Here is a 27984-nt window from a genome sequence, read left to right as displayed (position 1 = left end):
CTAGTAAGTCCATTCAGACCTCATTCTCCTCACAGAATTCAAGCTATTGGCAGTAAAAGGGATGAAGATGAATGAATTGGGAGAACAGCTTGCATGTGTCTCATGTTGCTGACAGTTCTGAGTTGGAGAATAGCTTAAGTTTTAACTCATTTTTCAGAGAGACAATTGTAATAATTCATTTTCTTCGTTTTCTCACATCTTTTTTAAATATGCATCAAAGAGTTTTGGTGTCTGCAAGCTGTAAGGGCTTCAGCTGGTCACTTAGAGTGATAGCTACTTGGAACATTTCTCTGTGTGAATGAGCATCAGAGGAGGAAGTGCAACCATTCCTCCAATGACGTGATTGCTGGTCCAATTAAAAAAAAAAAAAAAAAAAGCAAGAAAACACTAGAGATTACAATGAAAAGATATACTGCTCCCAGTAGAAGTAAAATAATGTGGAATTTGTCTGACTTCTCCATGGATGTGTTGTTTTTGTTTCCTCAATTCATGTCAAAAATAATGTTATATTTGGCAACCAACAGCTTCTCACTTCTGAATCTGGAAAACAAATACATCTCAAGTGCCAGTGGCAAAACCGCTATGTGCACACAGGCTAGTGGGTGAGACTGGTTCAGCCAGTGGAGCCCCAGGCAACGTGGCAAAGCCTCTTCTCCATTTCTTTCAAAAAGAAGTAAAGAAGGCAACTCTGCATGACTATGTGCAGACTCTGAAGTATGCAGCTCTTGGACAGTGGTTAACTTTGTGCATGAGACATGGAGAAGACTGGCTTCCACCTCACATGCCTAACTCAGCTGCAGTAATCTTAAACACAGTTTGCTTCTTCATACAAATCTCCACATTTGCCAAAGTTGTCTCTTTGGTTTGGAGACCAAAAATGAGAATAAGTCCTGGACAGACTAATAGCGGGCAGAAATGGATGAGGTAATACTTGAAAAGTTAGATAACTTCTGGAAAGTTCTATATTGTGGCAGTATTAGTGACATCTCTCTTGCTTTCTCTTTCTCACACACAAATTACAATTATACTGAGGGATGAAGTTGATGACCAATAAAATTATAACTGTACTGAACTTATTAAAAAAATAAGAAGGCCACTTTTAAGCATTTTTGTTGAAATGTCTACAGAGATTTTAGAAGAGTTATTCCAGGTTTACTGCAAGGTAAGTAGAGGAATAATCTGAAAATTATTCCTAGAAGTGTCTATAGCCAAATAAGACTGTGTGGCTGAAGGGTGTTTGTGGTCTTGCGTAATTCTTAGTGAAGGAATCTCAATACTGGAATCTTTGGAAGGTCTTGGAATGGCTGTGCAACTGCAGTTTGGAAAATGTTGACATATTTTTCCTCTTTGTTTCAGAGTACAGCTTCTGTTGTGGAATGTGGTATGATTTCATCATGACAATATCTCTGTAAATCAAAAAAAAAAAAAACCAAAAAAAACAGTATTTTAGTAGTGTCTTTGCTTCACAATGTAAAGCTGCAATAAAAGTGCACTTAACCTGATGGAGTATGCTAGGCTGAATGTGCCACACCGCCATGCTACTACGATTTGCCACACACATGCAAATGACTTTCTTTAATTGTATCTTTGCTTAGAGAGCACATTCCTCCTGCACAAAACTGGCAGCTGCCTACACCTCAGAGGGTCTGCCTGCCCTTCTTCATTCTTCAAAGCAATAAATCAAAGGTGAAAAAAATCTGATAGCTGTTGAAGCAGTATTAAGAAAAGCAATAAAACTCTGTTAGGAGTGTCTTTTAGAACAGCATTCGAAGATCCCCAACAAAAGCTGGTTAATAATCCATTGTGATTTATTATTATTATTATTATTATTATTATCATTATCATTATTATCATTATTATTATTTTAATCCTACAAGTTACTGGGATTTTAGGACTTCTGTGTTTCTTGTGAATTGTAAAAGAGGAATCATATACTGACATATGTGAATGCTCTGCTTAAGGTTAACTATTAACTGGTATGTCTTTTCCTATCAACACATGGGCTGCCTTCACAAAGAGCTATTGAGCATTTTACTGCTCCTAATGTGTATGTAAAGCTGTCCAAGGTGACAGATTGCTCTTCAGACATGTTACAGCTACCTCTAGGCCTGATTCTTCCAAGATTACACCTTGGCACTTTTATTTCTATTTATAAAATACTTCCATATCTTAAACCAGTAATATGTATATTCCACTTTCAACTCATTTAGCAAATACACCAACAAGTATTCAAGGTTTATAGTGAAACCAAATCACATTTAGATATTGTTGACATTTTCATGTTATTTACACTCATTCCAAATACAGCAATTAAGTTTCCTTCTAGCAAATTATATGTTTTAGCTCTGGGCGATGAGGGCTTCTGTTTCAGCCTGCACTGTATGAAACCCCTTCCTCCCTATCCTCTAGGTGATGTTGTTAATTAGTTAGTCTGTAATTTTATGAGCACTTGTAAATCTATTTTCTCCCCTCACAGTAACTCTTTTTTTTTTTTTTAAGAAAAAAATGTAATTAAAACCCTTTCAGACAGATTCAGAAGCTAACAGTTCTTCTAAGCCTATTGCCTCTTCATAGAAAAGGACAAATTTAGTTCTAACAATGTTAGAAAAAAAAAATATATATATATATCAAGATTTCTCATGCGTGAAGAAGAGATAAAGAGATAAAGAAAAGGTCAAAGGTCAACCTGAGCTTTTTGGGCCCTGAGCGGTTAAGGCACACAAGGGACTGACAAGTAGCACATCTGGCTGCTTATGGCTCTTTGACCAAATTACTATGTACCCATTTATAGTCAGCTTCACGTGGGAGCTGGCTGAGAGTTGGTTCATAGTTTGAAAACTGCAGGAACAGTAGCAAAAATGTGTTAACAGCTCTCTTACCTCACCACCTTAAGTAGAAGGAATCAATACATTTTATTTTATTTTATTTTTATTTTTTTTAAGGAATAGGATTATCAACAGAGAAAAGGTGAGATGTTCTGAAGATTTTGAAAGGAATTATGTGGACTCACCTTGTTCTCTTTGCAAATATAAACAGTCACAATGTATCTCTTGTAGCTGAAAAGCAATAATATAAATGAGGAATATAAATAAGGTTCTTTTCCACAGTTACTATGTGAACTGTAAAAGTAATACATCTCTTCTAAGTCTTTACATTTAAAGAAGAATCAGAAATAAGTCCAAGAAAACAATAGTTAAAATGATTAGATTTTTATGAAATCTGATATTTTTTAACCAGATCGTTTCCAGTCATTTCTGTTAGTAAGGTACAAAACAGATAAGTCACTCAATAAAAAGTACAAATGAAAATATTGAAAATAAAATAAGAGCTTTTCATGTGGCTTTAATCTTTTTAAAACGATCTTCTTGTAACTTTACAAATACTTCTGATTCCAGTTGCATTTTTAAAATACATGGCTATTCCTTTCAGTGCTAGCAATAAAATGGTCCTATTTCCATCAGGTATTATAAGCAAAACCATCATTCTACTTCTGTTCCTAGAAGCTGAGATTTTACATTGCAATTTCACATTTGGCATGGGCTGGCATATTTGTTGGCACAAACTGACAGTTGAATGAGGCTTAAGAGACTCTTACAGTTTCATTAACAAGGGGCTAATGTTGTCAAGCCTACTGCGGGATGCACACAAGGCCAGTCAATGGTGAACCCCATAGCTTGTGAGAGGATAAAGAAAACAGAGTAGCTTTGCTGACTTCCAAGTCACTAAGGCTACATAAAATCTGTGCCAATTTGGGCAGCAGAGGTTCGCTGTTGTGAACCTCTTTCCAGAAAGCTAGTTTTCTCCCCTCCACTGTCATTCTGTGCATAAAACTGCATTTGTTCCTCTTTTTCTTTTTTGGTCTCTAAATCTGTGCTTCTGCTCTGAGCTTCCCATAAACAAGCCTTCTGAAGCTGAATCCCTATGCCAGCAGGAAAGAGGAAGAAGACATATTATTTCTTGTACTTTACCACAGGGGATCCTAAATTAAAAGCTTGACAGATCATCCTAGATTTGCTCAAAGAAGCCCTGCCAGGCTGGAAACCCAAGGACGATTTAGTGCAGAGATGTCTGCATGCACTCATATCGTATATCACAGTATGTTCACATCTTATCTGTGGATAAGTTCAGTGCATTGAATTTGGGCTGGGGATGCTTGCACCCCATGATTGTAGCTTACCAAAATCCGCAATGTAAAGATATCTACAGATTATACTGAAGTTTTTACTAACAAGTGGGCAGGTGGGTCTGCAAATAGAGTGTATTTTTTTTTCTTTTCTTTTTAGGAAGTTACCACTAATTATCGCAGTAGTTTCAGTATTTATGTATCAAGCATCCATATTAGCATAACATTTATACTGACAAAGTCACTTACATTAAGGTTTTGTCTTACATATTGGGGATTATTATATCCCTTATATTGAGAAAGTCAGGTTGTGTTTTCAAACACCAAATAAGGAGTGTCATCATGTCAAGTGATGAAACAAGATATTCAGAGAACTACCTGATGTAGTTTGTAACTCATACATACATGCACTGGTGGCTTGGACAGTTCAGGTATAACAGGCTGTGTTTATCAGTGGGGGAGATATCTCCACATTCCTCAGTTTCCAGATTCTGATAACAGTAGTTTGCTTTGTTCTGGCCAATGGTGTTTTTTTAAGCATTACAAAGGCTTTTGTGATGTTAATAATAGATATTATACAAATATATATATATATTTCTCTTGTGAGAGCACAATATTTTCTCTGTAACACTTGTATTAACTTTTATGTGGTGGATTAGAAAGATAATTAAAGAGTAAGTTGTAAATTAATTTTCAGTAAGCTCTACATGGTGTTCACAGAAAACTCCTAGTCACTGGGATCTTCAAAACATGCAGGTCAATAATAATAATAGCTGTGGCAAGAGAGTTCTTTGAAGTTTTTGTTTTTCATTAAAAGGGAAGAGAGCTATTTGACCTGACAGATTTCTAGCACTAGAAATTAAATTGGTATTGCCTTTATCACTCTAAGAAAGCCAAAACTAAGTTCACTGACCTATAAAGAATGCTGGACAAAGGTTATTCTTGTATTATTAGTGATGACAATTATTGGCATATGGAATATACTCTAATCTTTATTTTGATTGCCAAAGAAAAATAAACTTATTCATGGAGAGCTGTCCATGACATTATTCTCCACACAGGCTTTACTGCCTTGAAAGTTTGGTTAAATTCCCAAAGCATGGAATAAAATGTGCTTTAAAAATCAGCAAATATTTGCCTTACTTTTTCCAGAACTTTTAGAGATGAAAGGGAATGTGGAAGACCTTTAAGCATCTTTCCACACACTGATCTTTTTAAGTAACAGCATCCAGCTAGTGAATCTTTAAGAAAATTAATTTTTCCTGATTTTGTGATAAATTTTGTTAATTGAAAAGAAAATTTGATCAATTATAAATTCTCTCCCCACTTGCTTGAGTGGCCCTGTTAAGCCAATACACTGCATGCTTTAGCCCTGAAAGAAATAAAGGTAATAAATGTATATAGGAATCCTTGTTATAGGGCAGTGTTCTTCTGTATTCAAGGGCTTTCCTTCCCTCATATGAATGTCATTGAGTTTCTGTAAGCTAGTGGCATGTGATAAGGTCCTGATTCTCCTAATCAGCACCCTGATGGAAACAGATTACCCTTCAGGTGCCTTAGGAAGAAAAAATACCATTACAAAGGTTAAAAATCCAGGAAAATAATGTATTTCTATGAATAATGGTTATGGAGATCCAATATATGTAGTTATTTTTGTCTCTTCCTTAAAAACAATCATTACCATCTCTATCATCTTTTATGTCCATCATAGTTTATTTATTATCATGTTTACTCTAAAAACTCTGAAGCTATAAGGAGGGATATTATATAATGCAAAATAAATAAGCTCACCTTTACCCAATCTTGTGCGGGAAACTGCTGCCTCTTCCAGTTTATCTATGCTTTTCTAGCATATCAAATATACAGTTATGAGATGGTTCAGTTTCATCTTACAGCTGCAAAATATTACAGTAAAGTTAATAAGGCCACCAGGAAAGGGGATGAGCACTAGCTTCTCAGGCTTGTTATGAAAGGTCAATCTGAAAATTTCAGCAAGAGCAAAGGGACTGAATTTTAATGGCACTGTGCTGGTGAGTCTCCCGGGTGTCTTTGGAACTCCCAGCTGAAAACTTACAGGGAGAATTTTTAAATGAAGTAAAGCAATTGATTTTTCAAGGACTGAAGAAAGACTTATGAAAATGATGTGGACAATTTTCATAAATATTCAAGGTACTGTTTCAGTTTAAGCTCTTAAGCACAGCTTGTATGTGTAAATTTTCTTGAGAAAAATAATATAGAAATATTATTTGTTGATCTTTTTAATATTAACATTAATAAAGGCATATAGAAAACACTTTGCTCCTGAAAGCTGTCACATGCCTAAGTTATTCAAAATGTCATATCTTTAATTAATCAAAGGTATTTTTCATCTTTCTATTAGCTGTTTAAAAATCAATATAAAAATAAGTGGTTGTGTATCATATTTACCAATGCAAATCATGTTATGTCAAGCATTCTTTGAATCACTAGATCTGTAGTAGACAGAAATCTAAATCCCAAAATATTAGGTGACTATTTTGGCTAAGATATCTACCATTTTCTATAGAAAAATATTGAGCAAAGACCTTTCTTTTAGCAGAAAAACAGGCTTTAGCAACAGTGACAAGCCATATTGTCCCAGACACCCAGTTTGAAAAAGAGATATGGAATCAGTTCTTATGACTTTAAGAGGGCTTCATTTTCATATTTACTCTGTATTTGCAACCCTGTTTGAATCATGGGAAACACAATCCAATAATAATGTTCATAAGTTAAGAAAACTATTTTATGTTAAATACTTGAATATGGAGAAATTGATTATTAAAGTTTAGTTTAGTTTGTTTTGTTTTTCCATTCTCAAATCTTGAGAAATATTCCTTCTGTTATTACTGAAAGGAAAAATAATCTGTTTTGAGGCCAAGCAAAGACAGGAAGGCTGATCTTTCTCAAAGGCAACAAATAATATTAACACAAATGTTTGTGCTATTCCTGTAACAGGCTTGATCCTGCACTACTGGTATCAAAGGATGTTTTTCACTGAAGAAAGTTTTAAGTGTGAAAAAAAACAAAAAACAAAAGCCAGTTTTACAGTTCTGATAGTTTATTCCAAATCCCATAAACAAATAACTAAATAAATAGACACACAATGAGGCAATAAGGCTTGATTGAATTACCTTGATTCTATTACTTTTTTTTTTTTTTTTTTTTACTAAGCCATGTATAGTCATGAAGGACTGAAAAAAATTTACTTTGGAAATAGTAAACTCCTATTGTTGGTGATGCCCCCGTCAAGAAAAGCGAGTGAACTGTTCTATGTAATTTGTATTGATTTTGTGGATTTTGTGCTGTCATAAACTTCAAAATATATTGAACACATTGATTAATTTAATTTCCTTAAAAGCCGAAGCTGTAAATAATCACATCCATTAAAATAACAATTCATTACATGACTGAACAAAAGTAATGCCAGATTTTTATGGGCTATGTATAGTTACTTAGGGTATAAAAACGTTGCATTCAAACTGAGAAAGAAAAGTTTGTTTCAGCTCAGCTATTGCAAGTGTCTAATAGGGGTTCTTCATCTTTTATCGGTCCCAGTTATGTTTAAAGATTCATTTATTTAAAAAGAAGCAGTTTACTAATTTCTTGTATTTACTATTTCAGAGCTGCAAGAAACTAAGACCTCTGAATATCACAGAATATCACACAGTCCTCTGGATTACAGGATATTATTAATGGATGAAGATCAGGATCGGATCTATGTCGGCAGCAAAGATCATATTCTGTCTTTGAATATTAATAATATAAGCCAAGACCCTCTCAGTGTAAGTTCAGGATTTATTTTGAGAATCCAAGGTTGTTCTACTGAATGCATTTATTTTTAAGACAAAAAAAAAAAATGTATTTCATTATTTTGCAGGTCCACACCTTTTGAACTGTTAGTACTTGTTTTATGTGTAATGCAAGATGAACAAACTATTTAGCGTGATTGTGACTCAGACATTCAGTTTGAGCTGTTTACTTGTTTTGAAGTGACATACAGCATGGCTTGGCCTCATAGGGAGAATTTCTATGAAAAAAAAAAAGTTATATGGTTGATGGTTTCCAATTCTATTGAAGATTTAAGATAATTCAGAGATGCACTTTGAAAAACAGATTGTAAGGAAGGATATGGTATGTGCTATCATTCTCAGACCAAAGGCAAAAAATAAAAGAAAAATCTACAGGGACAGATCTGACTTTAACCTTTGACTATATTTATTTTTGTTTTGTACTCTGAATCCTAGTCTCTGATCTGTTTGTCAAGCTTTATTATGGCTGCATCAGCCCTTGCCCTTCAGTTAGATAGCTAAGACACAACTAGCTTTTGTTTTTTTTGGACACCGTGACCCTCATCTCACTCTTTTTGTGGCTGCTCCTCTGAAGATACTGAGATGTCATTTTCCAAGGTCTCTCTATGTTCCAACTACCCAACTTGTAGTAGGCACCCTGTATATGAAAAGGGTCAAATTAGTGAATATTTAAACTTTTTTAGATTCCTCTTTTTTTCCAGAGCCAATTGAAACCCAGGTGCTCTGATTTTAAAATAAGTGGCCTGCAGAAATACTGAGCCCAGAAGCTTGACTATTAAGTGTACTGGGTCTGGTACTGGGTGGTAAAACCACCACATTAAGATGTTACATGTATGGACCTTGCCTTGCCTAACTTTAGATTATTACACCTACACCAACACCTTAAAATGTATCCTATACGCCTTGTTATACCAAATTCATCTGACCCTTTAATCTATAGGCTTTATTACTGTACCTCAGGCATGTCAAGGGGCAGGGAGATCCAGCTTCTGGCAGCAAAGTTCAATGCTTTACTTAAGAGTCAATGCTTTTAATGTGTCAGCAGAGAGAGAGTGAGATCCCACTGGAGGGTGATTAAGAGTACTTAAATTAAGCTTTGCTCTGAATCACCCTCTGGACATGTCTGTCTACCTGAATTGATCTTGTGGTGAGTGTGAGCAGACTAACTCTCTAACTTACACGTTTAAATTAAATGTTTCTTGTGTGCATGAACACCTCCTTCCTTCTCCTAATGGTTTGGGAATCATGATCTGTAATGGGGCTGCCTACTTTGATCTGAAATGGCTGGTGTGACCTTCTTGCTAATTCAGATCTCACAGTGATTCTGCTAACCTGGTCTAGAAGTGGTGGTGTCCCTGCACTGCACACCTTTACTTAACAGATTTGTTTTAGCTCTGTTCAGAGTTAGCTAGGTACAACAACTTCTGTGGCATGAAATACTTTCTGCAGTATAAAGTATAAAGGTGTTTCAGTAGTCTATTTAGGAAAGCCCCATATAAAAATTAAAATCAACAGAAATCAAATTACCCTAAGTTTTCTGGCAGCTATTGTAATCACCCAATATTATGCTCAGAATTACTTTCTGCAGTTTCATGTATTCTTTCTTTAGTTTATTTACTTTTATAACAGATCTACTTTGCTAATTTTATGCTATATTCATATGAATCTGCAACTCTCTGCATATGAGTATGTATATATATATATACACAGATCTTTTAACACTATTATTTATGTTATCTTGAGACTAAATATTATCAATTTATGTCACTTATTAAATTTCCAGTAAGATATTTCTAATTTTTTTTCTATTTCAAAATCAAGATAAATCAGAGTTTAATTATATTTCAGGTAATGTAGTATTGTATATTTCAGGTCTGTAGTGCAAGAAGTCTTGGAAATAAATCAAGAAATCAGCCCAAAATCTTAAGGTTTGAGCAGGTTTTATCATAACACACTCAAACTTTAAAAATGAAAATTTGTTACAAGAAGTCTTCTTGCTATATTTTAGTCTTCAAGTTTCCAGTGTGAACAATTCTAGGAGTTTGGTAAATGTGGTAAAGGTTAAAAAATAAATAAAGGTGGATGGTAATTTAGACAATGATGAAAATCTCATTTGGAATAAACAAAATTAAATAAATTAATTAACTTATCTTCAAAATATATGATAATTTATATCAACCACAAGTGTTGTCCTTTCCTTAATTTATTGCTCTCTAAGACAAAAATTCTTCTCATTTATCAATGAAAATCCTTTTGGTCCTTATAATCAAGGTATAAAATCTATCAAAATATTAACTTATTAGTGTAAGTTATACAATACAATAATATTTAAAAGTAAATTATGTGATAAATGTGTTAGTGAAAAGATATTTCTTTCTTCACAGATTTTCTGGCCAGCATCTGCAAACAAGGTAGAGGAGTGCAAAATGGCTGGCAAAGATCCTACAGTAAGTCGTACTCCACATGCACATCCACACGCATACCCAAATTACATACTTGGCAGTAAAGTCAGGACACCTTGAGTGCAGCCAGAAACAAAATGAAAAAAGTGTTTTGCTTTTTAAATGCTCTGCAGGCCAAACGATAAAGTGAAGAAAAAAAAAAAAGTCTATGTAAAGAGAGTGCACCTTCAGACTGACAAAATGGGGAGGAAAAAAAAAAAAGAGGAAAGGAAAGAAAAAGAAAAGAAAAAGAATTGCCCAGTTCCTTGCCTCACTCTTTCTTGTTACTGCTGATAATAATTTTCCAGATATTATGATGCCAAACAGTCTACTAAGCTCTTGTTCAGTGTAGGGATGCACTCTGGTGGCCCCCAGGAAGAAGGTTACCCACTGTCTACAGATGAAAATCTTAGACTCACAAAAATCCTTTTTTATCATCTCTTTAAGTTGCGTAAAGCAATGCACTAATGAGTATCTGGAAACTAGTATACTTTGCTAGGCAAGATAAAGATGGCTTCTGGGGTCATGTGAAACCCAGACTTCAAAGAGGTCACACTGAGTCATTTTGCACCCTAATTGATTTGATCCCATCTAAATGCAGCTACCTAAGGACCTAAATCAGATAATAATTTCCTAATGTTCTCTTTATATACAATAGGTAGAAATTAGCTATTTTGAAAGATGTAGAATACAATACAGCAGATCCTGTCTTTGGCAGAAGACAGGATCTATGTATGAACATAGTTATCTTCCTGAAGTTATTTGATCTTACAGTCTGTGTATGCCCAAATTTTATTCAAGAAATAATGTTAAAGTGTAAGAAAAATACAGAAAGTCACATTTCTATTCTATTCTGTTATCTTTTTGTCTGTTTCTCTCTTCAGCTGCACCTAGGTATCTGGTTTTCTTTCTAGTTTTTTAGCTTCTTTTTTTTATTATTATCTGATTTCCAATTGATATTTAAATATTAGAATTCATAATCTATTCTGAGCTAGAAATTTGAAATTTCTCGATGTTAAATTCATGAAGAAAATAATTTGATTTTACTTATACTTTTACTTGAGCAAGAAACTATGGAAATCAGAAACCCTCACATTAGATAGGTCTTTGGAATATCTTCCTCTGCATAAATCTAGGAACAAAAGTGAGGCCTAATATTTCTATTTATATTAGCTACACATTTTGTATTGTTAACTAAGCCTACTAAGACTTGCAATGTTTCAATAATTCTGCTGAGTCTGCTTTGTAACAAAAATACGGTGTTTTTTTTTGTTTGTTTGTTGGTTTGGTTTTAAATCTATTACAAATGCTGATGTAAAGACATCAGAAGTTTGGCCTCTTGGAGCTTAGCCAAACCTTTTCCAAAACTGTGGAGAGTAATTCATTACAGGTCTCTGAAGCAACAGAAGGAGTCCTTATGAATAATTATTCTATGTTTGGTATGGCAGCTTACCTACTTTCTTTCCTGATAGCTACGGTAGTGAAAAAATAATAAGTATTCTGCTGTTGAATATCACATTTCTATGCATCTTTGCATCATTCTGATTACCGAAGTGAGCAGTAAACTCTATAGCTAATAACTCGTTGAGTCATACAAAGTGTGAAAATAAAACATATAGTTTTATTCATGATAATTAACGTTTACGCTGGTTAGTGACAACGTCGACTGCAACAGCTCCCGATAGACTGGTTAAGAAACTTTCTTTTATATGAAATACAAATGTTCACTGGTCTTATTCATGTTTCCAACATAACACTCTTCTAAGGCAAAACAGAAAAAGGTACATGCAGAAAGCAGTATACAAAATGTGATTCATGGGAAAATACTTAGGACACTATTAAGTCCTGGGTGCTCCAGAGAACTTTTAATCTTGGGTGTTTAGTGGTGAGACTTTCCTAACTTTTAATCATATTAAAGTAGTTAAATGTTGATGCTTTATTTAACAGGTTTCTGGATAGAACCTCTGTTTTTACAATAACAGTTTAGTTGTGGGTACTGGTAATGCCCTGTAATGCAGTTAATTAAGAATGTCCAGCTTATCGTATGCACCAAGGTGTTTTTTTTTGTTTGTTTTTTTTTTAATCCCTGGCTGTGCAAACAGAAGAAAAACAAAGTTCCAAAACACATGTTTATGTGAGGTTTCTTAATGTTTGTCCTCTAGGTTCAGAAGATACACATATATATGATCCTGATTAACATCTGTTGCTCTCAAAGCAGTGTTGTACCTTATTGAAAATTCACTGAAATGATGAGAAAAAGAGAACCCAGAGATAAATCAGTGTTTGCAACCTGAAATGTATAGACCAATTTGAAGAGCAATGGAATAGTGCTTGTGAGTTTCATTCCTGATAAGAGCAGGATAAGCAGAGAATGAATTCAGTGGAATTGTTTCAAATGAATTAGAATTTTCACCTCAATAATAATAATAATGGTAGATGTATGGTAACATTTGGTCTATCCGAGAATAGTGATTATCACAAGACAGAAGAAAAACAGGCAGCAAAAGACACAACCAGTAACTTATTTTCAAAGGTGATTAGGGAAGAGCTCATTTGCCCAATCGTTAGACAAACATTGGTGCCTGAATTTGTCATTTTTGGCTACCTTTTTCATTACTGAAAATAAATTGTCACCTCCAAATAGTGAGTTCACCAACATAACTTGGATGCTTATATTAGGCTGACATCTATTTCTTTCAATGTACTGTGATGAGATTTTAGGACATAATGTCAGTAAGGCAGTTTCTGAGACTGCTATAGAGTGCATGTTGGTATCAGTTCCAAGAGGACCATCAGTAATATACAATTATCTAGAGCTTAATCATCAGCTCTGACAAACAGCCATCCTAAAGACAATTTCATGTCACCTGAGACCTCCCTGATTTAGAATACTACAGGAATACTACAGTAGAGAGAAATAAATTGAAGCTTTACAAAGCAGTCCTCTAGAATATTTTGAAAAATAAATAACAATTTCTTGTTAGATTGTGGAGTCACAGTGCAGTACCCAGATTAATCAGATTTCATTAAACTGAAAATGGCATGCAGTGGTTCAGCACTGGAGAGATGGGCAAAAGCTCAGAGAACATAAAATGGTTTTCCTGACAGTGAGCATTAAAATATGATAATGTTGGTGTTAAGCCAACTTGTGTTACTTGTCCATGAATTATCAAAGAGACATGAAGATACAGTATGTGTCAGATGATAATCTCAGAGGGCTGTCCCTAAAGAAAAGAATCATTCATCTAACCACCCTTGCATTCTTGCTATGCACTTTAGAAAGTGCATGACATAGTATTGAAGCAGAATAGTAAGTGTACTGTTCATCTAGTCATTGGCTCATTGCCTTTATCCTTGAGGACTTTTTCTTCTGAAATTTATCAGAATGTAGTGTTTTATCTAGAGTTCTTCTGGAAAAGGTTTTTGCAAAAAGCAAGAAAGCATCAGTTTACACACTGGCTTACATAAGCTAGTGCTATACCTTTACAGCTGTGGAAAAGAAAAAAGGAGAGGTAATGTGGAAATTAGTAGTACTGCTAAGAAAAATAAATAAATAAATAAATAAATAAATAAATAAATAAATAAAACTGTTTTCTACAGCAAGGTATTGCTAAAACCACTTTTGAGCCAAAATAAGATGGCCAGATAAGAGAAAATAGAAACTTTTAGTAACAGTCCTTAGCTTTAGAAAAAAAATATATTTCGACTGAGTTAAAAGATTTTTCTGGTATAGATTGAGCTAACACTTCACACAGAACATGCAGTGTTCCCTGCAGAGAAAGTTTATGAACACTGAACTACCTACAATTATACACTAGTTTTCAGATGTTGTTCTAGAGTACCAGCTCCTGCTGAACCAAAAAATGTGAAATACTTTAAATATAAATGAACTGTGTAGTCTGGTGAACAAGAATTAACTCTACAGATTTTCATGAAGATGACTGATGACACCGTTTCCCATCCTGTGCTCAAAAAACACATGCAATTCTCACTCTCATGTCTTTGGTGAAGGTTTGGATGAGTGAGTATGAAAGCAGATCTGGGATCTCAGTAAGAAAAATGTTCAAGAAAAAAAGTCTATTTTTAACCTAAAGTGCATTAACAGTTGATGATAGTGAAAAGGGAAGAGAAAGAGAAGAAAAGAGTATGTTGGAAGGAGAAAACTGTAGAACCGATGGTGTGAAACTCTGAGCTACTTAACATTCTGTTTCAATTTTCATTCTTATTTGAAGATGTTACCATTGATTTTCAATATGAAGCAACAATTCTCTGCAAACTTTGTTATATAATGTTTTGTTCAGAGTTTTAATTATTTGGCAAGATATTGTTTACACAAGAAATGGGATCTGAGATTTGGGCTTTGTTTTTTAATTATCTCCAGCTGTATTGGGTAAAATGAAAAAGGGGGGAGGAGGGAGTGGAGAGAAAGAGAAGGGAGGGACTGTTTTAGAGGTTTCCTTGAGGAAGCTTCATAAGGTTACTTCTTGCTTTTCTGTGGAGGCAGCTGCTTCTTCCCATGAAAGATACAGTGAAGTCTATAGATGAAAATAAGATTACTGTGTAGAGATTACACACAATCCTCTAATTATGCCTCTGTTGTACCCTACCTATGTCTGATGCCCAACTGAGAGAAAATGAAAATAAAGCAGAAGTCTACAGCTGTTCAAATCCAGAGACTATCAAACTCAGTAGCTGTTCTCATGATACTACTAAAAATATAAATTGTGTCTATTCCCTAAAGTTCCCAATGTCTAATAACAGTTGCCAATGTGATTTGTTTTTGCTTCTGTAATCCCTCCAGCATGGCTGTGGAAATTTTGTGCGTGTGATACAGTCATACAATCGCACACACCTATACGTTTGTGGCAGTGGAGCCTTCAGCCCAGTGTGTGTGTATGTCAACAGGGGACGCAGGTCTGAGGTAAATCTCTTTCTATCTATTCATTTTGTGCTGGATCTTACTAGTATTATGCAAACCTCACAAATTTAAAAATCGAAAGAAAGATTAATGAACCAAGTAGGTTTCTTTACCGGTGTAATACAGAAAAAGAACAAATATTCATGGTTTTCTGACAGTCCTGTTGCCAGCAAATAGCAAAGCCATGGTCAAAAACCACACACAAATATGACATTTGTCTAAAATTCCAGTTTTATCAAATGTTGGGCTAAATCTGATGTTACTTTTTATTTGATTTTGTTTGTTTTGTTTTTTTTCTGGTGAATTCATTCCTATTTGTAGCTGGAATTGTCAATAAATACTTGAAAGGAAATAGTTGTTTAGAAAAAAGTAAATCTTGCAGTTCAACAGCTTTTTATAATTCCCGGGTGATACTGATTGCTGGGAGAAGCACTTTTGTGGACTAAGTGTGCAGGTATGTGAGGATTCACTGAACTTCAGTTTAATATCCATTAGATGCAATCCAAGTGTAGATAACTTTCATCTAACACACAATTTTTGTCCCAGGAGATCCTGTCAGGATGAAACCAATAAGTTTACTCCTCACTGAGACATCTTTCAGGGTATAAATCTCATTTTCTGTAGGTAGCTCTCCATTTTTTCTATATTCAGTTTCACTATTAATACACTTAAGTATATGAAGTACCAGAAGTCTCATAAATATATTGTCCAGGTTTCATCATTTGCAAGTGAAATGATTGTTTATGTGCAAATGTAATAGGTAATAAATTAAACAACCAGAAGAAAAAAAAAAAAAAAAAAGAGTACTTAACCAAGACCCAGCACCTCTGGAGCCTTTGGGTCAGATTCATGTCTGCAGGCACAAGGGTGTGCAGTATATTTTCCAGTAGAATGGGAAGCAGATGTGCTGGGAAGACAGATCAGAGAGTCCTACCTGGAGTTTTGCCATGTAAGGGCAGCTTTAAAAGCTGGGCTTGCTTTTAGGGAAGACACTGGGAAATTCATCACCGATTTCACTGTGAGTAGGATGGGAATTCTGGCCAGGACCCAGGTCTACTACAGAGGTTGCTGGTGGGTGATAAATCGTTGTTTTTCCAGGTAGGTTTGCATGTATCTCAGTGACTTTTGGTAGATCACCTGGCTCCAACCTCCTTGGCAGATGATGTAGTCTGAATCACTGCACTTTCATTCCTAATGGATTATCTGAGAGGTTCATAGGCCTGGATTTAAAAGTATGAGGAGGCAGAATGGGGTGAATAAATCCATCCTCCTAGCTAATAGTCTGCAATAGCTTTGTTTTGAAACTGAGGTCTGCTTCCTCAGGTAATAGCACTAACCCAATTATTTCTTGAAAAATTATTTAAAACATGGAAAATGATATTTTATTAATTAATGAAAAGTCATTTATCAGCTTAAGTAGTAGTGCTGCAGAGAACTTTGAATCTCTTTATGTGAGGAATTTTGTAAACTCTATTTGGAAAAAAAAAAAAAGCAAACAACAACAACAAAACACCAACACCAAAAAACAAAGACATGAGTTCTTTATGTGCATGAGCTCCCCATAATATAAGATGTTCAATTTTGTAAGTTAAAAATAAAGATACATGTCTTGGAAGACCAGAATTGGCTTAATTTTGCCTGTCTGTATAGCTACATGCCTATGATCAATTGATTAAATAAACTGCTGTTTCAGACGTCTGGAGTCTGTCAGACACTTGACTGTAGTCATTGCATGCTCAAAGTCCTTACTTGTACAGGCCAACAATAGCATAACGGTTTAAAATCAAGCATTTCCTTCTGAACCAATTGTATACATAAGTACATGTCTAGTTAATACAACAGAATAAGAAACTATGTAATGCTGATGGGACTAGAGATAATTCTTTTTTTTTTTCTTTGCTTTTATCATTTCACCTTGAATTTAGTACAGCTTTAAATGTATGGAAGGCTGTTTTTGCAGGTGTAAAACTGCTGTTTTAGAACGCACATCTGTTTTTCTCTAGAAGCTACAAAAACTGACATTAAGAGAAATATCCAATATCCAATATTAAGAGAAATATCCAATAAGAGCTAGGCCTGTTTTCCTCTTTTGTCTCCACATAATCCCATGGAAAAAGTGGTTTCATTGGTGATGCAGAGTGTTGCCCTTTTCCCTGAAACAGAGCTTAAAAAATAATTCATTTTCTTGCTTGGCACACTTGATACTTTGGTCTTTCATAATGACTCTCTTAGTCACCAAAATATATTTTAATGGCAAAGTAAATGCAAATAGAAGCAAATGTAATCACTATGTGAATTAATTATATACTAAAAAGTAGTTTAATATATATGAAAATCAAGTGCAATCCTGGAGCTAGTTTAATACTGCAGTAATGGACATTTTGAATTGGTAAATAGTGTTATAATGTAGTAGAGATTAACATCAAGCTGCATATTAATCTACGAGTAAACCAACAACCGAAAAAAATCCACCCAAGATTATATTAGAAAATTCATACTTACATTTTTAACATGGTTTAATCGGGCTTATTAAAGAAGTTATAGATAAGATCTCTGTGATTAAATTAGGAAAAGAGAAGAGGGAAAAAGGAGATAGGTGATAAAGGATATGAAAACTTCCTGCTGTAGGTTAGCATATCAGGTTGGTAGTATTCAATTTGCTGTTGCCAGGTGGCTGTACAGTGATCTGTGTGGTTTCCCCATTCCACTGCAATTTACTTTAATCAGTCAAATACTTAAAACATTGGCATCTATATCATAGAAACCTTTCTTTGGAGGTTTTTTCTTCAGCTAATAGATATATTTTAAGTTTGGTTGTTGGTGTTTGTTTTTTGTTTGTTTGTTTGTTTTCCTTTAAATTTTATCTTTTAACATTTTATTAGAGATTGTAAGATTGTTATAGGATGCTAGGAACAAGTTGTTTGTTGTAGTATATAATGACAGTAACACAAATAAATGTGCTATGTGTGTCTATCTCTGCTATTACTGACTGCAGTTTTTAAGGAATGGAGTCAGGTTCAAAAGTCCTTTCTTGCTTAGCATACAACATTCTTCAGGGTTACCGGGACCTGGGAAGGGAAGAAGTGCACTGAGATGGGAGAATCTTCTAAAGACTGTTCATATTTCAAGCTGTAGTCCAGATTTCCTTGACTTTGCCAAATATATTTCTTATTTATGAATCACATGAAATATAAACAAGATTCCTTACCAAGATTCTTAAAGAGCAAAAGAACCTGAAAGAATTAAGGCTACAGCAATAGATATTAATAAATCATCTGTCACTATGTAACTGGAGATGTCGCTGAAGAAAATGTGTGATATTGTGTGTTTTTTTTGTTTGTTTCCTTTTTTTTTTTTTTTTTTTCTGTTTGTTGTTGCTGTTTTTGTGGTTTGGGGATTTTGATAACTCAGTAAAGAGTAAAAGATTTATATTATTACCAAATCACAGAATGATAGTTATCATAAGATATTTGTATTTAATATATACTATTGTTCTAGTACTTTTATGAAAATGTTTTAGCCTAGTATAATTATCACCAAAGATTTGGCAGATAAATGATAAATAACTTCAGAAATACAGAAATTCAGATGTAATCTTCACAGCTATTACTGTAGACATCAGTTAACCTTTGAAAAGCATACCTGAGCTAAGGAAAAAAATCTTTGTTTCAGTGTCTTAAGTTTATAACTAGAAAATAGCTTGGTGTCAATTAAAAAAAAAAAAATCTCAAAAAATGATGTGAATCTGCATAAGAAATATAAATTCCTGATAGTACAAAAAAAAAATAAAAGTGCCCAGCAACCTTAAGCATTGTTAATGCAGGAAAAATCTCTTTACATCTGGTGGTTTCTAAAATGAGAAGTGACATACAAATTTACATTGCAGGAACAAATCTTCAAGATCGACTCCAAGTGTGAATCAGGGAAGGGACGCTGTTCTTTCAACCCAAATGTGAACACAGTGTCTGTTATGATCAGTAAGTAAAAGTACCCCAAGGTGCTGAGGTCTAAATCTGTATGATCATGGATAGTGTGGAATGGTGGGATGACTGGGATGAGCAGGGCACAGAATTCAGCCTCCGAGATGAATCCCTTATGCCTATGCTGATGAGCAGAAAAGTTGTGCCCATTCTCATTACAAGGATTACATGAAATAAGGATGGACATACAAATGAAATGCAGAAATAAGTTGTTGAGAGGGAGAGAAAAACAGAAAAGGAAAGATTGTTCCTTTTCCAGCTTGTACATATTTTCCCAGGGTCAGTTTCAACTTTCTATTACGCTGCCTAACATTTTATGTTTAAACAATTTCTGACCTTGTTCATCCTAGACAACACTTGTGTCTCATTTAATCATTTGTCATTCTCAGAACAGCCAGGCAAAAATAAATAAATAAATAAAATAGTCCAAAGACTTTAGTTAGTTTGATTTTCATTTTTGCTGGCATCTCTGCTGTAGAGCCCACCAGCTCTTGCGAGGCTTTTCACTCTTCAATTGGCTTTCTACCCCCCAGATTTTGCAATTTTCTCCCATATGAAAAGTCAGAAACTGACACACATCAAATATTCTTGTGAATTGGTTATGGATGTTCTCGGCAACTGAGATATCTTACACACACATAATTACTGCATTGCCTACTGACCACCTAAATGAAACCTCAAGGGAGGATAGACTTTGTGCAACTCAAGTCGAGGCTCACGTTGTATGGAAGGAAAAGTGTGTATAAAAGAGTACAGTCCGTCCTTCGGTTTATACTGGGAGCTTTGCACTATTCAGGCAGTGTGAAGCACCTGTAAGAGGAGTCAGGAAATAAAACAGTTATTAAGACAGGATCAGGTCCCCTTGGCCCCATTTTACTGCCGTTGCAGGGGAGTCCTGCAACAAGTACTTTCTACTTGGCAAGCCACCTTTCACATTTGTAATATGTTCAAAGACCTCTAGTTCCAAAACCTTGATATTTTAATATGTGTGTGATCCTTGCTACATTTTTGGCTATGAATAGAAGTTACACAGATTTTTCAGGCATTTTTTAGAAAAGACAACTTTGTGCACACAAATACTGGATGTTTCACCCAAGGTTTAGGAAGGAACAACAAATGATGTTTGTGCCATTTGGCTTCCACTGAAATTAAAGGCTAATATAAACATATTGAGGCAGATATTTCCTTTTGGGATATATTGGGTCTCCTAAACCTTAAAAAAAATATATCATATAGTTTATCCTACATAGCATGTTCAAAGTATAAATTGATGATTTTTTTTATTCCTCGTTACAAATATATTTAATACAAAAGAGAAATAATTTCCTTCACTGAGCTATGAACTTAAGAATCTTTAAAAGACAGAAAAGTGCTACCTAGGTACCTTAGGTACCTCCCTGAACCTTGGCTGCACTTACATCTTTATATTCTCAGTGATCTTTGTTCAGTGTTTACAGGCACTTGCTGTGTAAAGAAAATATATGTTCAAAGCCAGCGATGGATTAATCTGCTACAATTTATTGCTGGTTTGGTTTTGTCACGTGAATTTTTAATGTCATTAAAGAATAAATATAAATTCCTACTGTATTTTATGAAACCTTATTAAAGTACATTGTTTCTGAATTTCTGAATTACTGTATATACAGTATGCTGGGTTTTTTTGGTTGTTGGTTTGGTTTGGTTTGGTTCTGTTTGTTTTAGTTTGGTTTGGTTTGCTTGTTTGTTTGTTTACAATAGATCTGTGGCAGCTTTGTTCATCCAAGTAGAGTTTACAGTTTCTTACTTGATCTCTCAGTTATGTGACTGAAGAGACCTTCCCTAGGGTTTGAGTTATCTTTCATGACATAATTCATCTGCGATGTTCAAATTATTCTGCAAAGGTCACATTCTTTTTCAAAACTGTTCCATAGACTGTTTTATTCTTGCTCTTGGAAATCCCTGTTACTGCAAAGTTCAGTTACTTCTTAAGCTTCAAGCTTGAATGAATTTTGCCTCAATGTCCATGGGAGATGGAAAAAGGGAAGATTTTGGAAGTCACAGTTTGAATTATATGGAACTGAGCCTGTGTACTAGGCTCTGAGCATTCTTCTGAAGGAGGAATTCCTTCCCCTTGCTGCAAAAGATAGAAAATACTGGCAGACGGGTTAAATTTTCCACAACAAAAGAACCATTTTTAAATATAGCTGCAATTTCTTTACAATTTGGGGTATTACCAGCCTGCTGCCATAACGCAAAGTATGACCCTAGAATACAGCAGGAAAACTGATTCACCCGTCAGAGGAAAGTGATACTATAACAACAAATTTGAACTTGCTACAGTTTGCCATTGTACAGAGACCCTTCTGAATCAAAGCAGTGGAAAGAGTGCTTTGAATAAGCCTGGCAAAACTAATGTGCGTGATTCAAGTCTCTCTCCACTCCAAGGTTCTTACATTCATAAAAGCAGACATACCTCATCTATTCAGTTATTCCCACAATAACAAAGAGAAGTAGTGTGAACTACTGTGCAGACTTAGTGCTGTGTGGAACTTAAGAATTCAACCAAAAGGAAGTGGAGCTGGCCGATATCTGATACGTGATTAGCAAGTAGATGCTAGGAATGCTTAAGACATAACTAATAGTGTTGCTTTGTAATAGGATTAAAATTTCATTGTGTAGTACTATTATTAATCTGTGTATGTGGAAATTCATAGGCCTGGATTTAGTGAGTAGCGTAAGCCCAATCTCCTTCAGACAATTTATTTCATAATAAAAATAAAGTGCTGATGGTTTGAGGCCATGGGGCCAATATATAAATCAGCTATAAACCACTATAGTTCTACGATCATTCTGTCAATATATGGTCAGGAGCTAAATGCTTCACAAACATGCAGCAAATGTATTTTTTAAATCCCATGTGTATAACTCCTGTCTTCACTGGGAGAGAGGAGAGCAGAAGAGTAGCTGCAATATCTGTTGGCAGCTCTGCAGGGAAGCAGTTAAGGATCTAGCCAGCAATATAAAAATGAAATCTCCAGAGTTTTAATTCTCTCATGAGCCAATATTCTACCATATTGATGCACATACACACACATACACACACACACAAGCATATAAATAGCTCAAGTGCTTCTGAACCTGTGACTCTTGCCAGTTTGACCACACTCTCTGGGTAGTCCAAGAATTCAGACAAAAACATCAATCAGAGGACCCAGCTGTACTGGAATATATTCAGCCACCACTCCCACTCTGAGACTAAAGTTTATTTTAGCTACTGTTTTCTACTCTGGGGTTTCGTTGTCATTAGTCAGTGGAAATTACTTGGTTATTCACAGAGTAGAAAATGATAGTATATGTAATTATAAGTATAATTATACTTATATTTATGCACACATACACAAACACAGATATGCATTCTGACAGATGAACAGTTTTCTGCTATTCACAGGGAGCAGAAGTTCATAGCTCTGCTAATGTAGGAAGTTGCATGCCTAATTCTGTTCATGCATAGTGACCCTATATTTAGAACGGAGCACATAAAAGGAGACAACAGTTGCTCCATATTGCTCTGCATAAGTTTCAATAATACAATTGTCTAGTCTCTGCAATACTGAAGTCAGCTTGAGGCTGCCTATGGCAGCCTCGATAATAGTGTTGGTCAGTACTGACACCAATCCGTTAACTGCAGTAGACAATGTACAGTCTAACTACAGACAATTGCAGTTTACACCAGCAATAAGTCCAGCCCAGTCATTTTGTCTACTCCCATAACAAAGCTTTTTAAAGTACTTATTTAAAAACATGAATGTGATGCTTTTTGATAACATTAGCCTGATTTTCCAGTGATCCTTAGCAATGAATATTTAGTAACTAAATTTTCTATCAAAGAAAGGTTCACCACATATGTGGTTCAGCTGTGGCATTAATTATGCAGTACCCTAAAGTCCTTGATCAAAATCTGATGATTCTCTCTCATTGAGATTGTTTCTTCATAAATCAAGGGAAACATCACTCCCATGGCCTAGTACTTATGAGCGCAGACTCCTGTGTAAATAAAAAGCTGATGAGGTTAGTTAAAATAAAAATAGGTTAGTAAATACATATTTTCCCAAAGCCACAACAATGCTTCCTCTCCATTTCAATTCTTTGCAGATGAAGAGCTTTTTTCAGGAATGTATATTGATTTCATGGGGACGGATGCAGCCATTTTTCGGAGCCTGACCAGGCGGAATGCAGTGCGAACAGACCAACACAACTCCAAGTGGCTAAGTGGTAAGAGGCCTTTGTTTTACTAGGGCTTTTCATGTATGTCACAGAGATTTTGCTTTGTTTTACTTAAAAATAAAGAGTTTGTCTTTTAAAGAGCTCTTCTCTGAATTAAACTTATGAAGTTGGACCATGAAGAAATATGTGCAAGTACATACTATAGACAATGCACAACTCTAGATGACTCTCTGAAGGAACCAACCTCATGGGCCTGATGCTCTATTTTGCATTATGGATAAACAAAATCTTCAAGGAAAAGTGTGTGAAAACCTTTAAACAGCAAGTTATCAGAAAATCTGTCATCTAGGGATTTGCCTTCTTCACCATTGTACTTTTACATAAAGCTTAGCATTGAAAGGGTTGTGAGGCATTGGAACAGGCTGCCCAGGGAGGTGGTGGAGTCACCTTCCCTGGAAGTCTTCAAAAGACGTTTAGATGTAGAGCTTAGGGATATGGTTTAGTGGGGACTGTTAGTGTTAGGTTAGAGGTTGGACTCGATGATCTTGAGGTCTCTTCCAACCTAGAAATTCTGTGATTCTGTGACTTCTAAATACATTAGACTCTGACTTAGATTAGAAAGTCCCCTGAAGTCTCCCTTCACTTTCCATTCACTTCACTGAGGTCTCCCTTCACTCTCCATTGTACTTTAACATAGGAAATTCCCCAGAACAAGTGTTCTGCAGGTACTAATGCCAATAGAAGTGTTTGACAAACAAAGCATTGCAATAACCTAGTACACAGCCATGCATGTCATAATATACATTTTAAAGCAGAATCCTGGTAGTAGCACTAGTGTGCTTTGTATTCTTAAGCATATACATATTTCAGAAATCATATGCTTCCTATTACACATTTCTATTTTTTTTCTCACTAGCTCTCTTTTGCAGTGTTTCATGTACTCTTGACTATTTACCAGCCTCTGATATGAGCTCAAATGCCGTTAAAGTATTTGCATACCCTACTCTTCATCTCAGTGTTACAAGAGCTGTTTTCCTATTATTTATGTATTTTTAAAGTACCTTATTTATTCCTTTCCTAATTATTATTATTATTATTGTTATTTAGCTTGCTTTATTTTTTTTTTACCTCATTGAGTCTTTCCTGAAGTACCTGTGATTCTTCCCTCTTTGGCCTCCCAGTCTTTGAATTGCTGTAGAAAGCTAACACTTCTGATTCTGTATTTGAACTGCTATTTAAAAATTCACTGTGGGATAAAATCTGAGGCAGCAGAACCTTAAGGCTGTCAGCTTGAAACAATTTACCTAGTGATATATGAAACATACAGACACAGGTTTAGAGCATATCCCGTAACCGACCACAGCAGTACTTCTATATACAATGTTTCCTTGAAACACTCATTAACTGTCAAATCATTAACTACTTATACTGCTTATGCTGATACACCTTTTGGTTTCATCTTTTTGGTACACTTTCATTTCAGAGCCTATTTTTGTGGATGCTCATGTTATCCCAGATGGTACTGACCCCAATGATGCCAAAATCTACTTCTTCTTCAAAGAGAGACTGACAGACAACAGTGGCAGCACCAAGCAAATTCACTCAATGATTGCAAGAATATGCCCAGTAAGAACTATTTTAATCATCATGTTGTGGGACAAGCTGCTAGTGAGACATGACAAGTTAAATGACTATGGTTCATTAATATGATTGAAAAACATCTGATTTATTAAAGTAACTCCTTGTTTTAGCTTCCACATTCATAAGTGATGTTATTAAACATGCAGCTAGGGTCTGAACTTGTTATGTGTATCTGGTCAAATATAGAATGATAGGCAAAAATAGAGATTCAGGAATTTGTGTATTCCTCTGACTGGCTCAGAATGGTTACCAATGTTGAATTTCTAAACATTCTATCCTTGGTAACAATCAGATACACCCATTGCATAGAAAAACTGAATTATATAACAGCAGTCTTTCATACACACGCACAAAATCTTCGAAACATGTTGGAAATACCAGAACCAAGCTTTCAAATGTGTTGATTTAATTTTCAGATATTGCTTTCACTTTTACAATGTCCATCCTTTCTGAGTTCTTTCATTGATATATGTGTGAGCCTAACCTTAACAATATGCATAAGAAAATTAAATTCAGGAGGTACGGCTACTCATGTGCCATAATTAATTTTCAACCACAGCACTCTTCGTTGTCTCTATTTCGTTTTTCATATCTGTAATCAACTGTGTATGGAAAATTATTGGAACAGTTATTAATATCTTTGGTGAAATTAATTTTTTTAATGAAAGAAAAATTATAAATGAACAGTTACTACTAGCCTTTTCATTCCTCTGTTTGGAAAGGTTCAGGAAGATAATTGTGTTTGTTTATTCCCTGTCTTTAATCTGGATCTTCTTTAAAATTTGATGCTTTGTGATGTTGTCCATAGGCATGAGGGTGTGGTCAAGGTTGAGTTAATGTAGCTCTGGCAGTTTGATGAGGCATGTGATCTGTTTTATAATCTCCATTTTCTATATTTTTGTGAAGGTGCCCAGAGGCCTTTTTGGGTATTTTGCAAGAAGACATTTCACACTATTATAACTGTATTTGTTATTGTTACTGTTACTGTTGTAATGAAGCCCAGATGATTTTTGAGAGGCCTCAGCCTGTTTAGACTTACACTGAAGTCAGTGGCAGAATCCCAAAGACAATGAAAACAAGTCTGAGCCAGTCATACTTGTATACTTGTATACCATCATATTCATATATCAACACATTTGAGACAGGCCACATGTGTTAGTAAAATAGTGCCAAAGGAAACCCAGCGAAAGATCTCGTATAGGTCACCCAAAAAGTCTGATTACCAGCTATAGGAATAAGAAACAAGGAAGAGAAACAAGCACAGCGTTTCAAAATCACATTTGGCTAGCTTCCACATTACCTTTTTATCACTTGTCTTGGGTGACATTGTATTATGCCATTTAGAAGATGCTGCTCTTGTCTAAGGTGTTCACCAGCAGAATGAGGCAGGAACTATCACCACTGCACTGCATAATCTGGTTTAGCAATTATCATTTCCACTGTGTTTTGGAGAGAGATGGAGACATCCTTGAATGAGCTGTAACCAAGCTAGCTCTGGACCAAGTTAGCAGGACTTGCAACAGTGCAAATCTAGGTAGCATTATTTCTGATTTTAGAGCATCCACCTCATGTGTTAGCATAATTTGTTAGATCACATGGAGCTATACTGCTCTCAGAACTAGAAGAAACATCCCTCCATAAGACTATTGGATCTTTTAGAGGTAACATGGATGTCTCTCCTCACTAAGTGTCTGCAAATGATACAGACATTTAGTCTTTTCCAAGCATACATGACTTCTGCACAAAATTTACCGCCCGACCATCCTAAGCTTTCTAGCCCAGCACAGAAAATCTGCTCAGAAAATGCTCTCTTGTTTTTTGAGTGTTTAGATGGGGGTGAGGGTTAGTTTTAACTATAATTTATAATAGATATAAGAGTAAAAATGTCTAGATGATGGGATCAGTTTAACCTGAGGAAAACGAGGGAAGACACAACAAAATGTTAGATGTGTTGTATTTTGTTTTTCTAAAAATTATATTCCTTTCCAGAATGACACAGGTGGTCAGCGTAGTCTTGTGAACAAGTGGACAACTTTCTTGAAAGCAAGACTCGTGTGCTCTGTAATGGATGAAGATGGAACAGAAACATACTTTGACGAATTAGGTATAGCAAGAAAATTGCTAAAAGTTTTCCTCTAAATCCTGCACCTGGTGCATATTATTGAACACATTATAGAACTTCCTATGGCTTCTTAGTGAGGAGAGAGTTAGCAGTGTTCACCTGGAGAAGAAGAGGCTAACAGGGGATCTCATCAATATGTAAAAATACTTGGAGGGAAGATGCAATGAAAACATAGCCAGGCTCTTTTCCATGATGCCCAGTGTCAGAACAGGAGCAATGGGCACGAACTGGAGCACAAGAGGTTCTATCTAAACATAAGCAAGCACTTTACTCTGTGGATGCCAGAGCACTGGCACAGGTTACCCAGAGAGGTTATGGGGTTTCCGTCCTTGGAGATCATCAGAAGCCATCCGTGCAGCCTGCTCTATGTGCTTGAGAAGGCCATTGGACCAGTTGGACTCCAGAGGGTCCAACCTACCTCAGCCTTTCTGTGATTCTATGATATTATGATTCTGTGAGGTCACTGACATTGAAATGTAGCCATGCAGAAACCCACAGCAAAATTCCCCTGATAATTTTATGGTGGGAAATGAAAAATTTCTTGTTACATCTGTCTGGGTAATGATGATTATCTTTGAAATAAAGGTAATCAATCTTGATTGTGTAAAGGAATCCCATAAGAAACGAATTAATATTTGGAAACAAACATGTAAGTGAAGTTCATCATTATTTTGCTTCTAGTTGGGATTATGACAGAAATTTTAAAATGTGTAGCATACTGCCTTT

General features: G+C 35.3%; 1 protein-coding gene across 3 annotated transcripts in view; it reads left to right on the top strand.

Moving 5' to 3' along the window:
- The window catches only part of SEMA3C (semaphorin 3C), a 152137-nt gene that overhangs the window by 89442 nt on the left and 34711 nt on the right, over positions 1-27984 (top strand). For all 3 annotated transcript variants that reach the window (XM_068669916.1, XM_068669917.1, XM_068669918.1), the window contains exons 3-9: positions 7766-7926; positions 10338-10400; positions 15196-15315; positions 19199-19289; positions 23424-23543; positions 24979-25121; positions 27126-27240. In XM_068669916.1, the coding sequence (XP_068526017.1) occupies positions 7766-7926; positions 10338-10400; positions 15196-15315; positions 19199-19289; positions 23424-23543; positions 24979-25121; positions 27126-27240 (813 nt within the window). The remainder of the gene's footprint in view (positions 1-7765; positions 7927-10337; positions 10401-15195; positions 15316-19198; positions 19290-23423; positions 23544-24978; positions 25122-27125; positions 27241-27984) is intronic.

Source organism: Anas acuta, chromosome 1 (assembly GCF_963932015.1).
Source record: "Anas acuta chromosome 1, bAnaAcu1.1, whole genome shotgun sequence".
Taxonomy (NCBI): domain Eukaryota; kingdom Metazoa; phylum Chordata; class Aves; order Anseriformes; family Anatidae; genus Anas; species Anas acuta.
This window is presented reverse-complemented; position numbering and strand designations above follow the sequence as displayed.